Raw genomic sequence first — 11,653 nt, 5'->3', positions numbered from 1 at the left:
AAATGTGTGGAACTCTTTTGTAAGTATAATATCACTCAACATTTAATAATCAAAGTGGTCGCAGCAGTTTAAGTATTTCAGATTATGTAACAATGTAATGACTTGATTCATGTAAGGTAGGTTTATCATTAGTGCAATGTTAATCATTCACATTTGAATTGTATTAATAACAATCAGAAGGATCAATGCATTGACAATATATAATGACTAGTAAGTAATTGTTGTATTTTGTAAAGTAATTGTTCTTGTATTAAATCAAGAGAAGAATCATTATTGGATAGATCATCTCCAACAAGTGAATGGTCATTGTAAGTCAACTTTTCAATTTACTAATTGTTAATTACATTCTCAAGTTTGATTGGAAATCATTAAATGAATAGGATTGGATTGATTCATTTTGGATATGAACGAATCTCATTATTGGACATGATTCATATGGTTTATTTTCATTAGAACTCAATCCTATAGAATCATTTCATAGAATGCGAAAAGTCTGAATCATATTGTTTAATCATTAGATAGAATCACTTCATGATGTGAAGAGTAGTAATTTCTCCTTACCTCAACTTGTAAATTTTCGACTTGTTAATTTTGACAAGTCAAAATTGAATAAATTATCAATTATTTACAACAATTTTGGTATCAAGTTTTGATGTCTACATTGGTACTCAGTTTTGATCCTTTTATTTTTTTATTTTGAATCACAGGTCCAGAATCTGTACATCACTTAGCAAACTCAATATCAAAACCAATGATCCCAGATATCAAACTTCAATAAAACCCATAACCAAAAAGCTTCGCGATTTTGATCAAACATTGATCTGGAAATTTTATACGGGAGGTAAAGGGCAACAAGAAAAATTCTACCCTTCATGGATTTAATAAGGAACAGCTACTTCTCCTTTAAGACGCTCAACACAAACAGTAAGGCATACCATAAAAAAATGTTGGTTTCTAACGTTGTGAATTTTCTGCTACCTTAAAATCTTCCCCAAATGGAATTTGCTTCATCACAACAACACTATTTTCGCCCTCCGGTCCCTACACCATATTTCATCCCGAAATTGAATGAGAAAGGATCAAATTGGGCCCTATCAAACATGCTAAATATTAATCATTATCAATACCAAATGAGAACGAAATATTAATATTTTTAAAGTACTAATTTCAATTATTATTGATTTCATAAAATTGAAAAGATAACCACAAAATGACATTCCCTTCTTAATAATTCACACATTTTTTGTTCACAATTTTACCTTCCAGCACAAAACAATCAACGAACAGTAGTTGTCAAAACATTCATCTGTCATTCCCAAGTTAACCTATCACAAAAAAAAATCCCTTCCCTTCTTCCTTCCCACCAAATTTCTACTCTGCGCTTTTCGCAACAAGAAGATCCCATCAAATTGTACATCAATATTATTCAATAATCTTCCATCTACACAATGGACAATACCAAGCAACGATTGAAAGTACTCAACTCTTACATGGTTGAGTCTAATCAGCCAACCATTGAAGCAGCATCAGATTATATTAGTTACGAAACTGGTGCTTTTACAAGTCCACTCAATTTTGCTGATCGTTGTGGTTATACTACTCGTTTTGCTAAAGAAGCTGAACATATTCAAATTTTGGTAGGTTTGTTCTCATGATTAGACTAATCTCACACTGCTTCTATTTAATATTACATTCACAATTATGATCTTTATTTTACTATTTATTATATAATAATCACAAATTGTTGATGACAAATATTATTCGATTCCACCATTTCGAATAACAACAACAAAACCATCAAATATCGCAACTATAATAATAACATCACTATCACTAACAATAACACTTACAATAATAATAGCAAGAAATAATAGAAACTGGTGAATACTTTATTCAAACCTTGTACACTTATCGTTCAATTTCACGTGCTCTTCCTCAAATTCAAGCAGATTCTGAAAACAAGGCTGAATTATATAGAAAGTTTTTCGATGTTTTGGAACCAGAAATTAAAAAGATTCGTGATTTGATGGCTTTTCACACAAATACCGTCAAAACACTCACAAAGATTATGATTGAAATGGCTGCTAATGAAAAGAGAAAGGAAATTCCTAGTGAAACCATGTTTGATTATATGATTAGTGTTTTAGATACAATCCTCAAGTTGGATGCTCTCAAAAACATGAAAGCAGCCATTAACAACGACATGTCAACTGTTAGACGTGCTGCTCAATTCATGGACAAGGAAGGTTTAACACAAGAACAATTGAATTTCTTAGATACAAAGAGTGAAGAATATGGTCTTCTTTATAATTTCTTATCAAACAATAATACTATCATTTCTGGTCTCAAAGATTCTCTGATAAAGAATGCTGGATATGAAGATATTATCATTCTATTGATGGAAAGATGCTCTGAAAATTTTGAAGATCATCAATATTTGTTCTGTGATCAAAAACACACATTAATTCGTGTTTTGGTATTTGGAATGTATCTCATTGATAACAAGGATACTTCAAAGAATAACTATTTGAGAAAAGTTGGATCCAACAGTATGGGTAGATTTAACAAGATTTTCAAATCATATCCAAATATTCCATTATATGGTGATATGACATTCTCTATCAAGACAGTTTTAAAGAATTGTCCAAATTTACAAGAAAAGGATTGGTCTCTCTCTCAAAAGGAAGAAGAACAATTACAAAAACAATTCCTTCTTGTTAATCAAATTCCAAAGATGAGATTTGATTTCCAAAATTTCACTAAAAATTATAAACTTCATATCAATCGTATGAAGAAATTGATCAAGGATTCTCCAACAAGTCAAGAATTGTTAACAATTATTCCTCAACCAATGCGTGAAAAAGCTAAAGATATGACTGAACAAGGTATGAAATTAATTGCCTCTTGGACAACCGCTATCTTGGAACAATGTGCTTGGAAATACTCACATCCAATTGATGATGAACAAGCAAGAACTTTAAAGCAACGTTATGAAGCTGTTGATGCTAGTCAAAAGGTTGATATACTTGAATATGAACGTGTGGTTCGTTTCAACTATGACAAGGATGAAAGATCAGCTCTAGTTGATGCCATTTCAATGATCAAGGGTCTCGAAAATATCATGTTACAACAAAATGCATTGATGGCTCCTTTGATTCGTTCAGAAATTCACTACCAATTGCAACAGTTCATCCAAGTTGACTTACAAGATATGCTCTATCACACAAAGAACAAGCAAAGACCAATCTTCCCAACTGTTTTGGAATTGAGAAACTTGGCTGGTGACTGGCTCAATGAACCACCTCAAGACATTACCAAACCAACAAAGAAGAAGGGTGAAGCTGCCTTGGAATATCCAAAGAGAATTGTTGGTCCATCTTTCACACAACTTCACATGATTCGTTCAATCATTTCCACTTTGTACAGTGAAAGAAGTCCAGGTATGCAAAAATCAGGTATTTTCTCCAAGAAAGACTTTAATGATTCCCATGTCGAATCTTTCAAGGAATTCTACAATAAGACCTACACTTGGAATTACTTGTTGGCCTACTCTACCACATTGAGACGTGCTGCTGATTTGGCTGATTTGTGGTATCGTGAATTCTATTTGGAAATTTCCAAGAAGATTCAGTTCCCTATTGAAATGTCATTGCCATGGATTCTTACTGAAGAAATTTTGAAGAGAACTAACAGTGCCTTGATGGAATCTATCATTTATCCAATTAACATTTACAATGATGCCGCTTATAGAGCATTGTTTGTTTTGAAGCGTAGATTCTTATATGATGAAATTGAAGCTGAAGTTAACTTGGTCTTTGATCAATTGATCTTTAAATTGAGTGAATCTATCTACAAACACTACAGATCTGTTGCTCTTGGTATTTTACTTGACAACAAGTTGCGTGTTCCATTAGAAAAGGATCAATTCGTAAAGACAAACTTTAACTTTACCAAGAGCAAGTTTGACGTTTTGCTCTTACAGAAACACATTAACATTCTTGGTCGATATGTTGACTTGAACTATATTATTACCCAACGTATGAACGTAAACATCAGAGAAAACATTTTGGCTCTCATCAAGAAATTCGAATCCCAAGAATTGAATGGTATCGTTGAATTGGAAATCATGTTGGAAAGTGTTAAAATCACTCACCAACTTTTATCTAAACACCTTGCTTTGGACTCTTTCGAATCTGTCTTTGCTGAAGTCAACGATTGTACCAGTATGGTTTCATTCGAAAGTCGTATTGCCAGACACATTATTGAAGAATTGATTATGGACTTCTTCCCTAACTTCTGTTTCAACACTGTCACCCATCGTTTCGTACGTAGTAAATATACATACAGTGAAATTGACTACAAGAGAGAAAGTTACAAGCCTCGTGCTCTCCATCAATTTGTAACAGCTGGTTTCTCTGAAGCATTCACACCAATTTTAGATCAATATAAGGAATTCTTCGGTCGTCCACACATTGAAACTTTGATCAGATTGGTTGGTCAAGAATCTCTTGCCCTCATTATTGAAACTGTTATTACTGATATTGAAGATAAGTTGTACAATCAAATGTCTCCATACATTGGTGCTATGATGGAAGCCATTGCACCAAAGATTACACTCCAACCTGCTGCTTACAAATTAATAGGTGTCTATTCATATTTCATTGCTCAATTCAGAGATTTCCTTGATTATGATGATTTGAAGGGAGGTGTATTCCACGCCTTTAGAAGTATTGGTAATTGTATCTGTTTCCTTCTCTTACTCGATTCTAGTATGATGCCTCAAAATATTTCAACCTATATTGCTTCTGCTCCATTCTTGGGTATTAAGCCGCTCACTAAGACTGCCAAACAAAAGAGAGTTGAAAAGTTACAAGAAGAAATTGAAAATGAAGCTGAATTCCAAGAACAACAGCAACAACACCAAAAGAATAGTCTTGCACGTAAATCATCTCGTTATGGTTTAACAAGTGAACACATGATGTCAGAAGATTTACTCTTGTTGCAAAAACTTTCTGATTATTATATTAGAAAGGATGTTGAACAAACACCACTTGCCACAACTATTGCTTCATTCGTCAATGATCCACAAGTTCAACAAAGTATTCACGCTCCAGAATTGTCCAAGAAGCTTACTGAACAAGCTTCTAGAGCTATGAGAATGTATCAACCTCCACGTGAACTATTGTCACTCTTCAAACAATTCTTGGAAAGAATGAGTGGTTTCCTTGCTAACGTTAGAGAATCATGGAAAGGTACTTCACCACCAGATCGTTTGCAAAAGTTGGACTCTTCAAAGGAATTCTATCGTTTGTGGGGTGTTTTGCAATTTGTTTTCTGTATTCCACCTGAAGTTGCCAATGAACCATCTGATTTTGAAGTCTTTGGAGATGGTTTCTTCTGGGGAGGTTCTACAATTGTCTATCTCTTCCAACAACAACTCAGATTTGATGCTTTCAACTTTTCTGATCACGTTTTGAATATTTCCAATATTTCAAAGGAAGGTTTTGAAAAATTGAAACCATTCCTCAATAATGCACACATTGTTCGTTCCATTAACAATCGTGTATTCAATTGCTTACGTAATTACTATCCACTTGCAGACAATACTCCAGATGATTACGCACCACCAGCCGATGAAGATTTCACAAAGGTCAAAATTGTTGCCACTGTCACAACCAATGAACAATCATTTTCTAATTTCAGAAGTCGTGGATCAGTATTTGGTGGTTCTTCACAACATACTCCAACTTCACAACCTCCATCTATGGATACATACAGTAGCAGTCCTAGCTCATATTCTTCATCCCCAACAATGGGAGGAAATATGATGAATACTCCACCTCCACCTCCACCATCAGGTGGTTCTATGCCTCCACCTCCACCTTCATTTGGTGGAGCAAGCAGTGTTCCTCCACCTCCACCTTCCTCACCAATGTCAGGAGGTGTTCCTCCTCCACCTTCATTTGGTGGTGGTAGTGTTCCTCCACCTCCACCAAGATTCTAATTCTTTGGAAGCATGAAGTGGATCTAGAGGAATTGTAATAATAAAAACCATGTCTTGAAAATATGAAACCTTAATAATTGTCAATCCAGTGTTAACAAAGACCACCATTTCAGGAGTATAATTGTCAGGGTTTATTTGTGTTTCAAGAATGCTTGCAAATGAGAAAGCTTTTTTACAGTACTGTTGAGAATCATAAAAAAGTGGATTCATTGTCTTGATTACAATAAGATAGATGTGTAGTTTCATGATTAGTAGCATCTAGCCCAAACAAGGATGCAATGGTTGTTCTATCAAGCTGGTCAACTGATTGTAATGGAATACTGGAGAGGAAACTTGCAATATTTAGAATATCTGAATGATTGCCTGGATGAAAAGGTGGATTGGTTGATGAAGTATTATTTATGTCCATTGCTTTAACTGGTATCTTGTGGCGTGTGATTACTTTATCTTGGTTTCTAATAGTTTCGTCTTTTTGATCTTGGATAACTTTGTAAATAAACACATCACCCTGTGGATCTTCATTATGGAACACAAAGTAATTCTTCAGCAATTTGTTGTTTTGTAAGTCTTTTCTCAATCTTTTTTTAAGTTTTGGTTCAACATTCTTTCCCTCCACTTTAGACTTCACCTTTTGAGTTTCGTCTATGAAGGAAACTGTTCTGCTGGTTGTTTTGGTCCAATTTTTCATTTATCTTGTTTTTTCTATTTGTTTTTCGCTATTCAGACAGCTAATGTTTAGTTGCAGAATTTAACTTCATCAATCCAATAAACGAAAGTAAAAACATTCGAAGGGGCAGGATAAATGGTGCTTTGGTATTCGTTTGACCTATATTTGCGACACTTTTTCACAATCAAAACTATTTCAAACAAAACGAATCATTATCTCAGCAATCCAAGATCAATTTCATGTAGGTCTGAGATTAATTTACACAACACTAATTGGAAAATCGAGACCATTTTTAAAAACCAGTTCTTTTAAAAGTAACACCTGCTCTTTCACTTACACACCGCTTCACGCTGTTTACAACAAGTGACAGCAACCAAGTAAGTAAATGTATAATCCTTGATGGCTTAATAATATAATTATTCACTTTGTGCAAAAAAACATCTAAAAATTCTACTCTCGTTATGATTCAATGTTGGTAAATCAGTTGTGTTAATTGATTGGAAAATAAAGATCTTGAGTCATGCTATGAAACTAGTTTTCGTTCCAATTTAGCACAGAATTATTACAAATTGAGATGATTTTGGCTCCTCTGATTTGAAAAGACAGTTTCACATATGAAATTGTAATCATCATTTCGAGCTCAAATATGAAAACATACATATCCGATAATCATCAAAATTCCTTAAAGTGGAAGTAAAATGGACTAAACTGGCCTTCTTTTCCATCATTCGCTCAACAAATGTAATCAAATCAGTCTATTACAAACTATTCAGTTGCAAAAATCTAAGAATCTGAAATTGTTCTCTATCTTTTACGTAAAATACGTAAAAAGAATACAGAAGAAAATATCTATCACAAATTAATGCTGTTGTAATTTGATTTCAATATTTTCTAGATCTCTGAAAAATTCTCTTTTAAATGTGATTCCTTTAATTATAATTTTGTCAAGGGAAGGATGTCCATTAAAGATAGAGAGTTGATTAGGCATGAATTTTGGAGAAACAAAGTCAATCGTTTGAAGTGAAGCTATTTTGTTAATGTACTCAAGAGATTTTGAATCACACTCACTAATGCATAAATATTTGAGATTTTTGAGGTGATAAGGAGCTTGTTTGATAATTTCGTCATGAGAGTTGATCAATGTCAATCTTTCCAATTTTTCAATCTTGAGAATGTTAGAATAATTCATAGGTGAAAGAGTGCAATTCTTCAATGACAGATCCTTCAATAAGGGTGATGTTATTTCAAAGAAATCTGTCAATTTCTCCAATTTTAAACTAAGATGCTCAACTAATGACTTGTTGAGAACTTCATAGAATAGTCTGGCATCCTCATTAAAGTTATCAGATTCATCAAAACCAGAAAATAAATTATCATACGAAACAAATGCCCATTCAAGTCGTTTTAAATGTTTCCAATTGGAAACAGCTTGGTGACATGCGAGTATGGAAGAAGAGGATGAAATTCTTAACTCTTCCAATTGTGGAGTCACTTTGGATAATTCTAACAAATCGAATGTAACAAAATCATCACAATGAAAAGCAAATAATTTCAAATTTGACATATTTGATAAGAAGGGTACAATTTCAATCAATGAAGCTTCTGAATAACTCATCTCAATTTCAATGCTTTTCACAAAAGTAAAAGTTTGTAGAGCTCTCTGAATGAGATCAAGCGCCATTTGTTGGCAATTCATTTCCAATGATTCCACCAACGAAAAATCAAACCTTCCAGCATCAAAGAAGAAATCCTTCATCACTATATTCTCTTCCATCATTCGAAACATTACTGGTTTCAATTCAATTCCTGCACCTCTGTTATTTAATTGTAATAGATGAATTATCTGTTGTGGATACTTGTCCATTTTCCTCCAGGCTACACCATCTACATCAATCCATCTAAACAAACACTCAATACTACTATCATTTGAAAATCTGCCAAAACACATCTTGATTAATTCACTTTCATTATTAACTGGATTAATATTTTCCAATCGGAAAAAGCTCAAAATTTCAAGTATTATTTCTCTTGGAAGATGATTCACTATTGGCCTGAAAATGATATCATCCATTACATCACTACTTTCCATTGTTGTGCAATATTCTTCTGGATCATCTTCGGAATATGGATCATCTTCGGAAAAATCAAAAAGTAGTGGTGTAAGATTTTCCATTTTTTTCTCAAAGTACCATTCGATTAATAAACATTTAAATTTTTTTTCTCAAAGTAAATAGAATAGAGCCTCAATTAATATTAAATAACAATGTTATTAGTACACACTTTTTAAATATTATATCTTCTTTAGATTATTGTTCATCTCTATCGATTTCAAATTGTAATTTTCCAGCAAAGCCTTGATTTTAAAACTGTAAAAAAATTGCGAATTTTCTATTCGACCCTCACTCATCACCAATAAGAAGAAAACTCTCTGGGTGTGTGTGGTTAATTTGTAAATAATAATATAAATATTGAACAATATGCCTAGGACACAGAGTGGAGCTTCACAAGCCTCTAATTTCCGTCTCTCATCACAGCGTAGTTATGTTGATGATGAAGAGGGAGGAATTAAACCTGTTGAAGAAGGATCAAGTGGTGTTAATGAGCAAGATGTTGATGAAAAGGATGTTCTCAGAGTTTTAATAACAACGGATAATCATGTTGGATACTTGGAACGTGATACAGTTAGAAAGGATGACTCTTTTATCATCTTTGAGGAGATTATTCAATATGGTCACAAATATAATGTAGATTTTGTGTTACAGGGAGGTGATCTTTTCCATGATAACAAGCCTTCTCGTGATACTCTTCACAAGACAATATCAATTCTGAGAAAATATGTTTTTGGTGACAAGCCTGTTCCTTTGCAAATTTTAAGTGATCAATCTGTAAATTTCAAATCAAATCCTGAAGGAACTGTAAATTATGAAGATCCTAATGTTAATATTTCTCTTCCAATTTTTGCAATCAGTGGTAAGTTTGTATTTTATGAGTTTTCATAATTTATATGACAATGATTAAAACATTAGGTAATCATGATGCTTGGTCTGGAGAGAATAGTCTCAGTGTTTTGGATGTTCTTGCACAATGTAATTTGATAAATTATTTCGGAAAGTGTGAAACTGTGGATAATATTCAAGTTAAACCTATTTTAGTACAAAAAGGAGAAACTAAACTTGCACTTTATGGACTTGGTTATATAAGAGACGAACGTTTATATCAAACATTTAAAAATCAGAAAGTGACATTCTTTAGACCAAGTGGTGAAGATAGTCAAGGTTCAAATGAATGGTTTAATTTGATGACCATTCACCAAAATAGAAATCAACATCACACAAAGAAAGGAAATATTAGTGAAAGTATGCTGAAAGGATTTTTTGATCTAGTAGTGTGGGGTCATGAACATGAACAACAAATCACTCCAACAAAAAGTGCTACTGGTGGATTTGAAGTAATGCAACCAGGTAGTTCTATTTCTACTACATACACACACCAAGAAGCTAAGCCAAAAAAGGTTGCCATCTTGGAAATTTACAAAGATTCATTCAGAGTTATTCCAATTACATTGAAAACTGTAAGACCTTACGTATTTGATTCAATTTCTCTCTCTGATTTTGAACAAGATTTGAAACATATTAAGAACAATCCAGACGAAATTGCTGATTTCCTTAAAGAACACGTAAATCAATTAATTAAACAAGCTAAGGAAGACAAACTAAGTAATTTTGAAGGGGATGAAGAAGCAATTAAAGAACTCAAAGCCTACTATAAGAAATATCCTGGATTAGATCTACCAATTATCAGACTCAGAGTAGATTACAGTGGTGGTTATGCCACTGTCAATCCTCAAAGATTTGGTCAAAACTTTGTTGGAAAGATTGCCAACCCATCAGATTTGCTTTTATTATCAAGGAAAAAGGCATCAAAGGAAGAGGACAACATGGAAGAGGATGAAGAAGTTGAAGAGGAAAAGGGAAAAAAGAAGAGTAAGAAAAAGAAATCCAAAGAACAATTACTTAATGCAATTTTGAATAATGATAATAATAGTGAGCTATTTGCAGATGCTGCAAGTGATGCTCTTACTGATGGTATCAAGATTGAAGATTTAGTTTCACATTTCCTGAAAGAGACATCCACCAAAAAAACTAATATTAATGGTTTATTAGTATTGAATGAATTTGAATTCCAAAACTCTGTTGTTGACTTTGTAGATAAGGAAGAAGCTCATGCCATTGATGACTTTGTTGCTAGTGATATCAAGTCAAAACAAAAGAAATTGTGGTCTGATCTCAAACAATTTGCCAATCAAGACATTTCTGAATCTGATTTGGAGAAATATTTACAAAAGTATAGAGAAGAAAGCAAAGAGAACTTGGATAAGGATAAAATAATGTCTGACAGGCTCTCTAAGGCTTCAAAATCTGAGGACAAATCTGATGAAGAGGATATTCTTGAGGAAGAGGAAATTGTCGAAAAGAAGAAACCTACAAGCAGAAAGAAGAAAAATGAAAGTGAAGAAGAGGAAGAAGAGATACCAAAGAAAACAACCAGAGGAAGAAAAAAGAAGGTTGTAAGCGACGAAGAAGCTGCGGAAGAGAAACCAAAAAAGACGACAAGAGGAAGAAAAAAGAAGGTTGCCAGTGATGAAGAGGAAGAAAAACCAAAAAAGAGAGGAGCTAAAAGAAAGAAGAACGAAAGTGATGAAGAGGAAGAAAAGCCAAAGAAAACAAGAGGAAAGGCAGCAGCTTCAAAGAAAGCCAAGTTCAAAGCATTAGATGTAGATGAAGACGAAGAGGAAGAAGAACAACCAAAGAGAAGAGGAAGACCAAAGAAAACTGAAGAAAAACCAAAGAAAGCAAGCTCATCAAGATCAAAGAAAAAAGTAGAGGAAGAGGATGAAGATGCTATTGTTATCGATGACGAAGAATAAATTATTTATTAAATGTACAACTTAAATTTGACCATACTTTTCCATATTTCTGTAT

At 33.3% G+C, this 11,653-nt stretch overlaps 3 protein-coding genes across 3 annotated transcripts; 2 read left to right on the top strand and 1 right to left on the bottom strand.

The window, feature by feature from the left end:
- The first annotated feature begins 1,345 nt into the window (after positions 1-1,345).
- Positions 1,346-6,065, top strand: NAEGRDRAFT_58925 (component of scar regulatory complex). Its single transcript, XM_002673626.1, has 2 exons — positions 1,346-1,637; positions 1,862-6,065. The coding sequence occupies exons 1-2, from the start codon at positions 1,449-1,451 to the stop codon at positions 6,002-6,004; spliced, it is 4,332 nt and encodes a 1,443-aa protein (XP_002673672.1). The 5' UTR covers positions 1,346-1,448; the 3' UTR covers positions 6,005-6,065.
- A 1,465-nt stretch (positions 6,066-7,530) lies between these two features.
- NAEGRDRAFT_71186 (uncharacterized protein) lies at positions 7,531-8,844 on the bottom strand (the record flags this gene model as incomplete). Its single annotated transcript, XM_002673552.1, has 1 exon — positions 7,531-8,844. The coding sequence occupies one exon, from the start codon at positions 8,842-8,844 to the stop codon at positions 7,531-7,533; it is 1,314 nt and encodes a 437-aa protein (XP_002673598.1).
- A 304-nt stretch (positions 8,845-9,148) lies between these two features.
- On the top strand, positions 9,149-11,621 carry NAEGRDRAFT_58924 (uncharacterized protein; the record flags this gene model as incomplete). Its single annotated transcript, XM_002673625.1, has 2 exons — positions 9,149-9,641; positions 9,698-11,621. 2 exons carry the CDS (start codon positions 9,149-9,151, stop codon positions 11,596-11,598), a joined length of 2,394 nt encoding a protein of 797 aa, XP_002673671.1. The 3' UTR covers positions 11,599-11,621.
- Positions 11,622-11,653: the final 32 nt, after the last annotated feature.

The sequence above is a fragment of the Naegleria gruberi genome, assembly GCF_000004985.1.
Source record: "Naegleria gruberi genomic scaffold NAEGRscaffold_45, whole genome shotgun sequence".
NCBI classification, from domain to species: Eukaryota; Heterolobosea; class Eutetramitea; order Acrasida; family Naegleriidae; genus Naegleria; species Naegleria gruberi.
Note: the sequence above shows the minus strand (reverse complement) of the source record. Positions and strands in the feature narration are given on the sequence as shown.